The 13,268-nt window shown below is 37.9% G+C and overlaps 1 protein-coding gene and 1 pseudogene across 4 annotated transcripts in view; both read left to right on the top strand.

The window, feature by feature from the left end:
* AOX1 (aldehyde oxidase 1) overlaps nucleotides 1-9,082 on the top strand; it is a 46,977-nt gene extending 37,895 nt beyond the window's left edge. For all 3 annotated transcript variants that reach the window (XM_009462355.2, XM_087731289.1, XM_087731290.1), the window contains 6 exons: nucleotides 737-789; nucleotides 2,873-2,987; nucleotides 3,615-3,680; nucleotides 4,274-4,462; nucleotides 5,912-6,079; nucleotides 7,134-9,082. In XM_009462355.2, the coding sequence (XP_009460630.2) occupies nucleotides 737-789; nucleotides 2,873-2,987; nucleotides 3,615-3,680; nucleotides 4,274-4,462; nucleotides 5,912-6,079; nucleotides 7,134-7,184 (642 nt within the window). In that variant the 3' untranslated portion in view covers nucleotides 7,185-9,082. The remainder of the gene's footprint in view (nucleotides 1-736; nucleotides 790-2,872; nucleotides 2,988-3,614; nucleotides 3,681-4,273; nucleotides 4,463-5,911; nucleotides 6,080-7,133) is intronic.
* A 156-nt stretch (nucleotides 9,083-9,238) lies between these two features.
* Nucleotides 9,239-13,268, top strand: part of LOC104010255 (aldehyde oxidase 2-like) — a 44,979-nt pseudogene continuing 40,949 nt past the window's right edge. The window contains exons 1-2 of the transcript XR_015698740.1: nucleotides 9,239-10,744; nucleotides 12,253-12,310. The product of XR_015698740.1 is annotated as an aldehyde oxidase 2-like (transcript). The remainder of the gene's footprint in view (nucleotides 10,745-12,252; nucleotides 12,311-13,268) is intronic.

Consider the following 13,268-nt stretch of genomic DNA (forward strand, 5'->3'; position numbering starts at 1 on the left):
ACAGCTATGTATGCAAAGATAAAATCCAGTTCTCCTCTAATAGGTGCCAAATTAATTTGGATAATTCAGACACACCCAAAATATTAGCAGAAATGGCTAACCTAAGAAAGAATGTTAATATATGCAGAGAAGTAATTTTACGTCTTGCAAAGTCAGTAAACTACAATTAATTAAAAATAAATAAAATACCCCCTTCTTGACTTGTAAACTGAGTAAATCTAACATGAGAATCACTGAAGGGGAATAGATTTAGGACCTCATGCTGTCATTTTTACCACCGGCAGAAGAATACTGTAAAGAGCATTTCTCTTGCCAACTGTCATTTTTGTGCAAATAGGTCATGCAGATCTTTTATCTCAGTGACTTATAAACCAGATCTCTTCAATTGACAAAGAGGGATCCATTTCTATTGAACTTGAGCAGAAAAATTGAGCAGGGCCCTTTCTGACTACGGCATTATCAGTAATAAAGAGTCTGCAAGAACACCACTGTTGACAGGTCTATTCCTTATTGTATTGCCAAAATAATTCATATTGCTTATTGAAAAGGGGTTTAGTTCTACAGTATTAGGCCCCATGTGCAGCTAAACATGCTTAACTCAGCTGGTCTTCCTTTCTTTACAATTTGTTACAGTTTGGTTTTTAAGTAAATATATGTAAATTAAGTAAATATACGTATGCTGTGTTCCTTCCTGACTCCTTCCTTGGTTTACCACAAGCACTGCTATATTTTACAGATTAAAGAAGCTTTTGAACAGAGTGTGAGTCTTTCAGCTACTGGCTACTTCAGGTAATATATTTTTGTTCCTTAAAAATGCATAGGGTAGTCCTTAGACCAGGACTGATTTCTGAAGATAACCAATGCCATGAATAGAAAATCCTGTCCAATAGTTCTTTCTAATGGCTCAGCTTATGTTTTATGTAATTCTTTGATATAGAGGGGGCTGGAGTATAAAGTTTAAGTGCTAATTTATGCCTAGCCCTGTGTGGACTCTCTAGAAAGTATCAAAAGACTATTTCGTCCCATCTTTGCAACATGATTCAGCCAGTATCAAGAAAGTGACTGCTGCCCGTAACAGTATGGGCAAGGTGGGATATAGTTTATTTACTGGAGGCTGTATTGCTGTAAGCTATAAATATTGTTGTACTACAAATTATTTACACTTTTACCCACAAACATGATCACACTGAGTTGCATGACAGGAAGAATGAGTGGCAGCATAAGAGTATTTATCCAGCACACACCTGTAATTAGCAACCAGGTGCACTTGTGGAAAATTAGGACCATTTAATTCTAGATCTGAATCTTAAGGTTATTTCTCTTGAGAGGAAGGAGAATTTAAAACATCTGGTTGAGTTTAAGGGAAAGCTTACGTAATTTTTTTTTTTTTTAAACTAACACAGGAATCAGATGCCATGGTTCAGCACTAATTGAAAGCTACGGGAGGGGCTTAGTGCTCATATAAGAAGTGGGGTTGCTCATTGACCCTAGTTTTGGAGTCACTGTTCTGGCCTCTGCTTTTGGAGCCTCAGAAAATTCCCACCATATATACTCTTAGATATGGATTTATTCGCAACAGCATACTATTGTAGGACACAGTAATCTTAAACACAATTCCCACTGCTCTCTCTTAGTGCAGTCTCGTGGTCCTTTTTCTCTGAATTCTTTCACAGTGTTTATAAAGAACCAGAAAGGAAAAATTCCTGTGCTATAGCTCAGGTGGGATTCAAATCAAAGCTTCTCTCTTAGCCTGCTATGCCTTATATCTTCTCTCCCTCCACCTGCATTTACCTACGTAAGAATAGCAACTTTTCAGTTTTTCAGGCAGTCTGGAGTAAGTTGAAGAGGCACTTCACAAACCCATACTTATTTAAAACACCGAGAAAAGCCCAAACAAAATGCCCCTTCCTGCTGTTAAGTCTGTTCAAGTATGTTTTCTGCTTATGCAGCCCTTTAGGAATGTTGATATCTCCAAAGCAACAGTCATACTTTGCTATTGACATTTAATGGTGTCCAAAATCATCTGCAGATCCCTGAGCCTCAAATCCTGTATTGACCTAGTTCTTATCCAGTCATATGCTCCACATCCAAGAATCTCCAAGCCAGCTGAGGTAGATGGGATGTGAGAAGTTGAATATGTGGATTTTGTGTATCTCTTTTTTTCAATGCACGGTTCAATGCTCTGAATTATAGTATAATTGTTTTATGGGGTATAATTTTAAATATGCTCAACAAAGACATTTCAGTCACATATGGTCAGAAAATATGCCTTGGTCACATAGCTGACATGGCTGGGAGATACTACATTTCACTATCCTCTTGTGTCCGTTGAATTTACCCCATCAGTCCTGACTACTACAGTCTCCACAGTCCCACTCCCTTCTAAGTAATTACACCTTTATTTCAATATTCCTGTTCTAACCCTCTCACTCATTCTGTAGGTAATTTCTCTAATTTTAACTCTTTCATTTATCTCTTGTAAATTATTCTTTCATAGGTCCTGACCAGTTTTCCTTCCTTTTTCTGAATTCCCGTATGTGCTATTACATCAGCAACCATTACCTTACATTTGTATTCTGTACCTGATTACCATGTCTTTATTAGTGTATTTCTGGGATTATGCTGGTTATGGACTCTCCTGAACTGAAATAGCTTGCTGCTTGCTTGTCTGCTAAATTTTATATAAATTGCAGCTCCATCAAACCTAAACTACTAGTGCTCTGTAGGATTTCATGGAACTTAACTGCTGGGATTCTGACCTGTTATTTAAGATTTCACTTGAAGTAGTTTCAAACTTTCATGTGCTCATCTGCTTTGCTATGACGCAAACATTCATCAATTTTCTTCTTGTGGACCTTGTTTCTTCCATCAGAGGTTATAATGAAAACATGGATTGGGAGAAAGGGGAAGGACAGCCATTCACATATTTTCTTTATGGAGCTGCTTGTTCAGAGGTTGAAATTAACTGTCTAACAGGGGATCACAAGGTAATAACTGAGTGTCATGGAAGTTTTGTAAATAATGTGAATGAGGCTTGTTTGTATCACTGGATGCTCCAAGAACCATTCAGATTTTGCACTAAGAAGTCACCTGTCTTCACATGATAGTAAATATATCAACAATGTAAATGCAAATTACAGGTGGAGCAGAATGAAAGCTGTGCAGTGTTAACCAGCTTTTGGCACATCTGTATTAATGTCATATGGGTTCACCTTTTGGGTTATGGCAGACATCTGACATGTTCTTTGTTCTCTTCCTGTTTGCCAGCAAGCAAATTGCAGCTGAGCTAAATATTTTCAGGCATTCGATCACCTAGACATCTCAATGTCATAGACTGATGATCATATGCCCTCTATCTGTACTTATTTATGTGGGGATTTCCTTGTGCAATGGGAAAAATCAGGGCTCTCTCTGGCTAAACTTCTGTTAAAGTTGAGACAAGCCCATTTTGCTTGTAATGGGGTATTGGAAATTACTTTGAAATTGTGTACATGGAGGGGCCTCTGTCATAGCATATATTATTCCTCTGAATACCAACTCTAAGCCACGTTACGTTCTAATGCCTCCACTCCATGCATCTCTCTCAGTAATATGTATTTGAATTTTATTGACAGAACCTCAGAACAGACATTGTAATGGACGTTGGATGCAGCATAAATCCAGCTGTGGATATAGGACAGGTATGTGCCAAGAATTTCCTGCTGTCTTATTTCTATTACACTGATAGCCTTATCTGAAGTGAAGAGTACCTCATTAATTCAGAAACAATTTTCTTACTGGATAATGTTATAAGTCATAGATCATATTAGGAGATCCTTTACTTGTAGACTTGCCCCATTTGAGTCAGTGTCAGAGCTTTGTGGATGTCAATGAAGCTTGAATTTTACCCATGGTGTCAACCTGTAGTACTTCCTGTATGTATATATGCCTACTATCTGCTGGACTTAAATCCTGTTTGTGATCTACAGTCTCCAAATTCTCCTGTTGTTTGACCTGCCTTCCCCACTTGATAGCAGGGAAACACCTTTCTTCATTGCAGGCTGGTCCACAGATCTCATCACTTCATCACGAAAGCATTTGTCTCTGCCTGGTATGAGAGAGGAATGTGAAAGCTTTTCCAGTCACGGTAGCCCAAAATGTTGAAGAATCCCATTAGGCAAACAGGAAAGAAAATGATCTTCTAACAGCTAGTGATACAAATCAGTTCTTGCCAAAGTTTTACGCGTTTTACCAAACATGAGAATGTAAATGCTATTTCCTTTCTTATTTAAAGATTGAAGGTGCCTTTGTTCAAGGCATTGGACTGTACACAATGGAAGAATTAAAGTATTCTCCAGAAGGAGTTCTCTGTACTCGGGGTCCAGATCAGTATAAGATCCCTGCTGTTTGTGATATTCCAGAACAGTTTAGTGTTTCCCTGCTGCCATCTTCCCAAAATCCTTATGCCATCTATGCATCCAAGGTAAGCAAACCATCACAGGGCCTAATTCCCAGGACAGAGAAATTACTCTGATATAAAACATATATAAGTTTTCAGTTCCTCTTCTGTAGTATTGCAAACAAGTGTCCATAAAATTGTTTTATTTATGACATCAGAGAAGCTAATATGAAAAGATATGAGGGATATTGCTGCATGTCTTTCATGGTTGGCAAGTAGTAATTTTAGGGTTTTGTTAACAGACCATACACAGAAGCTGCAAGCTGAATTTAAAACCATGCTTTTAAAATGTGGTGATAAACTGGAGGGTTAGAATAAAAATACCAAAGAAATTGATGGAGAAATCATAATGACGATGAGAGTGTGCAGCTTATGTATGTCTGTTATGCAATAAGAAATAAGACTGTATGTGTGTATTTGTATGAGAGATTGGCTCAAGTGTTCCGTTGGTATAATCATTGCTTCAATTTACACCAGCAAGTATTCTGGCCTGTTGCATGTAAGTAGTAATGGTAAATCAAGATGAAGGTAATTCTGCAAATTTCCAGCTGTTTCAAGTATTAGGTATGCTTGTAGAATACAGTAAAATAAAACAGCACGACAAGAGGAAAAAGCATATTTTATGGTGAAAGTTATTAAAGAACAAATATGTCCTTTAAAATTATTTAAAGCTGTCTCAGTAATACATAATTAGAAAAGTATATGTTTGAAAAAAATCTCATCTAGATGAAGTAGTTACACAGTTCATTCAGAGCTGATCTAGAGAGCTGATGCTAATATCCCTCTTGAAACAGGGGTTTTATCCTTTTCTGTGAACTTATCTCCTATAATTAACCTTAAAATCTACTATAAGAAGGTGCGATTCTGTCTTCATGCACCATGTTTGGGGAAAACATTTGGTTCTCAGATTTTAGCAAGGTGATAAGTAAGATTCAATTGCAATATCCCAATCTTGTCCAAATTAAAACGTTCAATACCACAGCACTGAGAGAACTATGGAATAAGGGTGGATTTGACCTGTGTTTGAGGTCAGGAACAAATGTGAATCTTATGTCAGAACCAGTGAGAGGATGTCAAGCCCACTGAGGTCAGTCGTGTTTGTCCATAGGGAATTATCATGAGTTCAGGCTTTGTTTCTTAGTTGTATCTGTACCTGGGTTTGGATTGTTTTAATTTTATCTGCCAGTTATTCTAAATTTCAGTTTAGCAATGAGCCAAAAAGATTCTAAAATCAATAGCTAATATTTGAAATCAACATTTTTAGCTCCCTGGAAGCAGCTACCATCAGAAGACTTGGTGTGATCTAAGCTTGCTTCCACTAAATCTAAAGTAAACTTCCTTACTGAAGGATGAAACACTTTTTGAGTCAATGACTTTTAAGCTTTTTAGTTGATATTGATATGGCATGTACTCTGCTCATTCTCTCAAAACCTACACCTATTTGACGACTTTTTTTTTTTTTTTCTTTTTCAGGGGATAGGTGAGGCAGGACTTTTCTTGGGATGCTCTGTGTTCTTCGCTTTGAGAGATGCAGTAACTAGTGTGAGGAATGAAAGAGGACTGAAAAATACCTTTGCACCGAACAGCCCTCTGACCTCTGAACAAATACGGGCAGGCTGCGCAGATGACTTTACTGAGATGGTAATAGGAAGGTGGGGGAAGGGTCTGTTTAAGTATCTCTGGGTAGAAGTGCATACTGCTTTTGGCACCCTTGAATGGTGAGGTGCCTAATCATGTCTCCAATTGGTCACACTTTGTACACAGCAATATCATATGGCTCCTTGTAATTGAAATGTCTGGTAACAGGTCTCACTCACACAAGTTATTCCAACAAATGCCATCCAAGCATTGTATTGGCATTTCCCTGATTTTTGTCTCATCTTTTTTTTTCTTTGAAATTTCACATAATTTTTACAATCCCCTCTTTCCCTGAAGCCTCCTCCTTTCTTCTATACGTCAAATCCCATAGAGGATTAAAAAGCTCCTCTTACTGACATGAAATGGACCAGCCTCCAAGCATCTTCAGTCTCCTTCCAGGTGCTTTCACCCACTGACTTGCACTCTGGCACTGTCACCTCATTCTGGTATTCCTTGCTATACCCAGTACTCTTTGGGAGAAAAATAATTAACTCAGAGCTAACAAAAGGATACAGATGAAAAACAAATGAGGCAATACACTTCTTATAACGCTGATCCTTTATATTCTGTTTTCTGCAAGTGTTCAGTGTAGTCATGTTCCCGCTGCTATTACAATTCTTTTTCTGTGTAAGTTTTTATTTAGCCTACAACATCTGTGAAGCAAGGTCCTTGCCAGCAGATAAATCCATACTGTGCCCTGAACCTCTGAGGCTCTTCCGTGGAAACTCTTGAGCTCTCACTCACAGATTACTCCCATAGCATTTCTGTCGTCATGGTGGGGCATCACTGGCCCCCAAATCAACAGGTTCATGGGCTTACTCTTATCGTAGGAGCTTGTGGGAGGTGAGGTCTGCCAGTGCAAAGACCATGCTTCTCCATCCCTGTTTGGCCCTGACCCCAGTTATCACTGACCTTCCTTCCAGCCATCTTCTGTTGGTATCTCCTGTAGAACACCCTGCTGAGTGACTTGGAGGCACCTGATAAGGGCAATATCGAGAGCTGGCCAGCCAAATAATATTAACTAGTCACTCTCTTCATTTCTTTCTTGTTCTCTTAGATGACAAATGATGAATCTGCTTCCTCCACTCCTCGGGCCCTATCTGTGTGAATGACAAACCAGAGCGCACAAGACCTGAATGGAATGGAATGGAATGAAAAACTGATTTACTGCCCCAGCACACACTAATCAACACACAGATAAATATATTTTCTCAAATTCTCATTTTCAGAATAGAATCAGCTACCAAAAATATGCACATTACATCTTCTGTCCTTATCTTCATTCTCCATCCAATATGTTCATTACAGTACTTCACTTAAATTACTGCATTTAATTGCTAGAAATACATCTACTGCGTTTGAAGCATATATATTCAACTAGAAAGATCTGCTGAAGAGCTCAGCTCAAATGCTGAAGGAGAAGAAAGTTAGGATGAAGTATAAAGGTGTGTTAGATAACTTACTGCCACTTACTACACTTAACAACTTCATATGACAAATGATTTTTTAATGGCTTCAGCTAATTTTCTAATTTAGATTTGAGTCTTGCAGGTGGAGTGTGAGAGCAGAGATCTTTGTTGAAGAATCAAAACCTTGTTTGTTGGATTCAGTCCTTTTTTGATCAGAAGTGATGCTCTGATTTGTAGTAAAGCTGCTTTAGATTCTTTTGGCACAGACATCTTTGTGTTAAAAACATGCAAGAAACATGCTATGCCAAGCAAATTGCTATGGCTGACCTACATATATAGGAGATTAATTTTATCCCAAAAGTTGGAAGAGTCACTTAGTTGTAATTTCCACCAGAAGTTTTCTTCTTCTCATGGAGCAAGCCAAAAGCCTCTGAACTTAATGGGAAAACTCACATGGAGTTCAGCGTGCTTTGAATAGGAGACTGGATGAACCTGTCTGTGGAAAGGATTCTTAAGCAGTGCTCAGGACTGTATTAAGCCATGAAAGTACAGCTAAGAACTTTCTCCCACTCTTGGCCACTCCTGTGATATAGAAGATAGAAAAAACATAATGAGATCAAAAGATGATCTGCAAAGATCAGTCATCTGATGCTGCCTAGGGTGCAGTGGAATTAGACCACACCCAAGTAGTAGCAGCTGGAGAGAAAAGGAAAATGTAAAGCAGCACTCTATTAAATGGTAACAGAAATTCTGGTGTTATTAAATTTTAAGTATGTTTATATTTGTAACCTAAAAAGAGACCAAGAAATTACATAGAATATATCAAAGTTAATATATTATGAAAGCTCCGGCCACAATATTCAGATTTCAGCATCAGAATCCACAATATTGAACTGACTGAGAACTTCAGCCGTTCTTCCTCTTGAAGTGCAAAGCTGAGATTTCAGTTCTGAATGCACACACACACGAATACACAAATCTCCATGGTATTTGAATTTGGGGCTTTGAACTAGGATACATCCTAATACAGAGAAAACGCTTCACTTTTTTTCGTGAGTCTACAGAAGTTGCCCAAAGTAGCACCTGAAAAACTGCAGCAGGTTCTTTGATAAGAAAGTAGAACTGGGAATATAGGTCGTTTGTGCATTCAATGTGTGGTTTCAGTGAACCTCTGCATCAGTTATTCCTTGCTGAGCGTGGTGATTGCTCTTCCAGTTACTCATAGGTCAGATTGCTCCAGAGCCATGAAGACTGCCATTTGTAATGAAAATAAATGGCTCTAATTTGTTTGACATGTCAGCCTGCAGGCTCTTATTATTTCACTGCTCCTCAGTTTTCCATAGACTATTTTATCTTCTTGCCTTCCATCTGTTTTGTGAGTTCATACTGTATCTGTGACAGAAATCAACTTAGTAGGTTAAACTGTTTTTGCGTTGGCTATTAAGATACGAAATTTTTATTTCAATTTGTTTGTTTCTCTGTAACTGCTATGAGTAGGTGAAATGCTGAAACATATTAAGCTGTCTCCTGGCTTTTAGGTGTTTGAAAAACTGCATGGAAGCTAGAAATATCAGCAATTAAACATCCTGACAGATGACTATGTCTACATGGAATATTATGAAAGAAATTTTCTTAGACTATATAGGCATTAAAGAGGGTTTTTTTGTTACATTTTTAATATTGTTTAAAATGTGCAGACTCAGGGGGCTAGAGAAGCAGAAAGGTTAGGGCTCCAAAGGCACTGACACGTTGGACAGCTATTGACACATTAATGTGTGCTGTACAGAAACACCCAAACTGGAGATGGTTGAGAAGAACTCCTTCTACTCATTTTCTTCATGAACGAAGTGTTTGTATAACTCTTCATCCTCAGCACTCCCATTCTGGGTGTGTGTAAGCTTAAACACCTAACACAAATACTAGCTTCTGGTTTGGAGGCCTAGTACTCTGAAAATTAGGTATTGGACTGCCAAAATCTAGTATTGGGTCTGATTCTTTCTCTTCTTAGGCCTTTGAACCTGCATCATTGTACCTACAACACATGCGGAATACTACAGCAGTGCTGCAGTTGGCAGGACTCATTAGCGCTTTTGCCTGCAGGACCTAGTGACTGACCACTTCAGTGCTTGCATTGTGGTAGCTCTCAGGCATACATTAGGGGCTAAAACACAAAAGCAGCAGCATATCTCTGCTGAGAATCATTTTCTTTCCTTCTGCTGGGGAGTGGTAAAACATCTGGGACTGACAACTTTGTGCTGCACGCCTACACTGATGTTAAATGAAATACAGAGACCTTTGCTGTAAAATGTAGAAATGGTAAATGAAACAAAAGACATGTATGTACACAAATGGAGACTTTTGAAAGACATATATATAAGTCCCCTTAAAAAAAAAAAAAAAAAAAAAGGCTAGCTGTAATAAAGCATTTAAAGATTAATGACCTTGTTTCCTGGATGCGCATCCAGAGAAATGGATAAGAATCTAGAATCCCAAATCAGGATTTGGGATTTCTCTCTCTAAGAACGATATATATAGAGAGTATGGTCATCTTATAATGGTATCCACAGCAGTCAGGGTATAGAGCTGGCATGGCACAGAGATAACCTGAAGGAGATTTTGAATGTGTGTGTAGTAGTAATCTTGATTTTGTTAAAACTTGGTCACTCTGCAGGAAAAAAAATATAGATAGTTCAGGTCAGTGACAAGCTAAAATGAGAAGCATGGCTTCACAGCTTAGCATCTGACACCCTGCAGAAGTGGGTAATATTGCACGTCCTGGGTTCTAGCTTCAGGAATTCTGACGTATTCTAAATTCATCAGTTACTGGGCAATATAAAAAAAACAGGCCTAACGGTTGTAGCTCAAACCCAGAAGTCCCCCCTCACAGTTACGTGCCTTATCTCTTAGGTTACAGAGTTTGAGTTAGAGGGGCTCCAATTCTTTCCAGATTATTTCAGCTCACCAGAGGAGAGTTGGGGTGGGGAGCGGGAGTAGAAAGTTTGGTGCATTAGCATCTGAACATCCATTAATTGCTGAGAAACGGCATACATTACACTGGCTCATCCCCATCGACTTAATTTGATGCTCAGTCTAAAAACAAATTTTGCAGGACAAAGCAAACTCAATTGATCTTTAGGAGCATATAGCATTTCATTAATTTCTCTTGATGTGTAAAGCTTTTTTTTTCTGACTTTTATGCAACAGCATGGCTTGCTCCCAACAATCAGATGAGCTTCTCTTTTTTGTGAATGGCAGGAAGGTAAGTTTTTAAATGCTGCTTTTTTTTTTTTAACAGCAATGCTTTAATGTTTACTTTAATAGTCAGGACAGCTGTTACTCTGGAGCAACAGTTCATTCGTGGATAATCATCTCTTGTCTTTGATCTTCCTTATAGCATCCTGTTTTCTACCACAGTTTTTACATAGTCTGAGTGACTTTGTATCACCCCTCATATCACAGAATTTTTAGAATTATAGTTAGTTAGCTGTTTACTAAAACTTTATACTAATATGCTCCTGAAGTTGATGTAGTTGGAGTAAATACATCACTAGTAAAATAATATGCTGCTTACTAATATAGTTTCAGTAATTAATCAAAAGAAAATAAGTAGTTAATTTTTTTCTGTTCTTGATGCCAAAAGCTCACATTTCGTTTTCTAAGACATTTTGTCACCTTTTCTTACTTTGCAGGTCAAGTGAATAAGAATTCCTATTAACAAACATGTCACCCAAAACATATTATAAGCTGAAAGGAAGATATTTTATTTCTTTGTTAAAAAACAAACAAACGAACCAACCTTGCTATATATTTTTCTAGAGACATTTTTCCGTTTTTTGTCAACATTTTTATACTCTCGAGGGAGGGTACTGGCTTTTTTTTTTTACCAAGTGAATTAAGGAAAAAGAATTCAATTTTTTTCTGTCAGTTAGGTTTTATCTGTCATTACATGCCAGCTGTGCTTAAAGGCATACTCTGAAACCTTATTTCACTCCGCAGTTCCAAATAAATTCCTGAACTAGTTCATGTTGTCTTACACCTGGTAAATTGGAGCATGCTGCTGGTATAGCAGAACTGTTGAGAGAAGCCTGTGGTTCAGTTTCTTTTCATTCTGCAGCAATGGGTCCTAAAAACTGTTTTCAAAGTCGTTTGTATTATCTTGTCTCCAACAAGTTGAAGCATGCTGATGATACAGCAACATTCTTGACACAAGGCTAAAGCAAGGCCTGCATAAGCCTCACTCATACACATTAAACTTCATTACACTGAAAATATACTTAGTTAGGTATCCTCCCTGCTCTTCTTATACTAAGATTTTCCTCTGCTTTTATGCTGATGGGTCTCTGCAAATGAAATGGTTAATATCAACTTCAAGGAGGTAAAAATACACAGGATTTTCAGGCACACAAGCCCAGGGCTTAAAAATGAAGGGATTTCTGATTCATGCTGATAAGAATCAACAGAGGATCTAGTCCAAAGACACTTCTTTCTACTTTTGTCCATCCAGTGCTTACTCAGCCTCTCTTCCCTTTCAGTTCTGTGAGTAAACTATTATTTCTGTTACTTTAAAAGGACATATTTGACCAATACTGCCTGACCCATGCATTTCTTTATCTGCAGATTGTGATCAAGTGACAGGATCCTATTGCTGAACAAACACACCACATTAATCCACAATCACTGCATTTCAACATCATAGTTAATCCTTGTGAGACGATTATATTAGATCCCTCTCTAATCCATAATCTCTTTTTTTATTTCATAATGTAGGTAATAGAGAGGCAGGCAAATCCTGAAGAATTGCTGCTGTATTATCTAAGAAAGAACCATATCCTTCTTTTGAACTTTGCCTCTGAGTTCTGTAATTCTGTAAATTACTGCAACTGGGGATTAAGATGATTCATTTCACTTTTCTTTGGGAACCAATGTAAACAGAACAATAAGTAGAAATAACACAACTCACCTTGCATTTGTTCTCGGCAGAGCAATCCAGTGCTATATGGGCATAGTGTGTGTTAGTTACTTGGGTATAACATTGTAAAGTTTGAGTGTAACTTTTCTAAGTACTGCCCAAATCTTCTTTACAGCTTCCCAAAGCATGAAAAACGTTTCAGTGCATTTGTGATGAAAACAGTAACTAAACAAATCAACACAGAACTACTTCTATAGTAAATAATTTATTTAGGCCCCAGTCCTTCAAAGAGTTTTGCATAAGTTTATTTTATTATCTTATTATCTTTATTTTCTGTCATTTGAGACTCTTCAGGTTACTAACTGCTGTCAGGGCTCTATTGACTTCAGTGGCAGTTATCCCAGCTAAGAAGCTGCCATGCAGGTTATAAAGTTAAGCAAGTGTGTTTAGCTTTGCTGTTGAGAGCCTTCTATGCTGCAAGAAAAACAACATTAATTTAAGGATTAACTGGAGAAGGGCAGTAGTGGAAAGTAATTTATTAGCTGCAGCTTTTTTATTAGCTTGCATTGTGCATTGTCCAAGCATTCAGAATAACTAGCATCTCTTTAACAGTGAAGCGGTGTGATACGATTAGTCATATATTGATTACCAGTGGGAATGCACCAGTGGATAAAATTGCTCTGGGTTTAAAGAAATCTAGAAACATGGTGAAATCAGATGGAAGACATCATCTGGTAGCTAAGCAAAATGAATGCAAATGCACACACCCAATAGGAAGAGCAATAGAACTACATAACATTCTGAAAAGGAGCTAAAATGAAAGGAAATGGTAGATTCCACTGGACTGCAGGGCACTGTGACACCAGAAGGAGGA

The sequence above is a fragment of the Nipponia nippon genome, unplaced genomic scaffold (genome assembly GCF_047370975.1).
Source record: "Nipponia nippon isolate SJK-2023a ecotype South Korea unplaced genomic scaffold, ASM4737097v1 scaffold_5, whole genome shotgun sequence".
Classification (NCBI taxonomy): Eukaryota; Metazoa; Chordata; class Aves; order Pelecaniformes; family Threskiornithidae; genus Nipponia; species Nipponia nippon.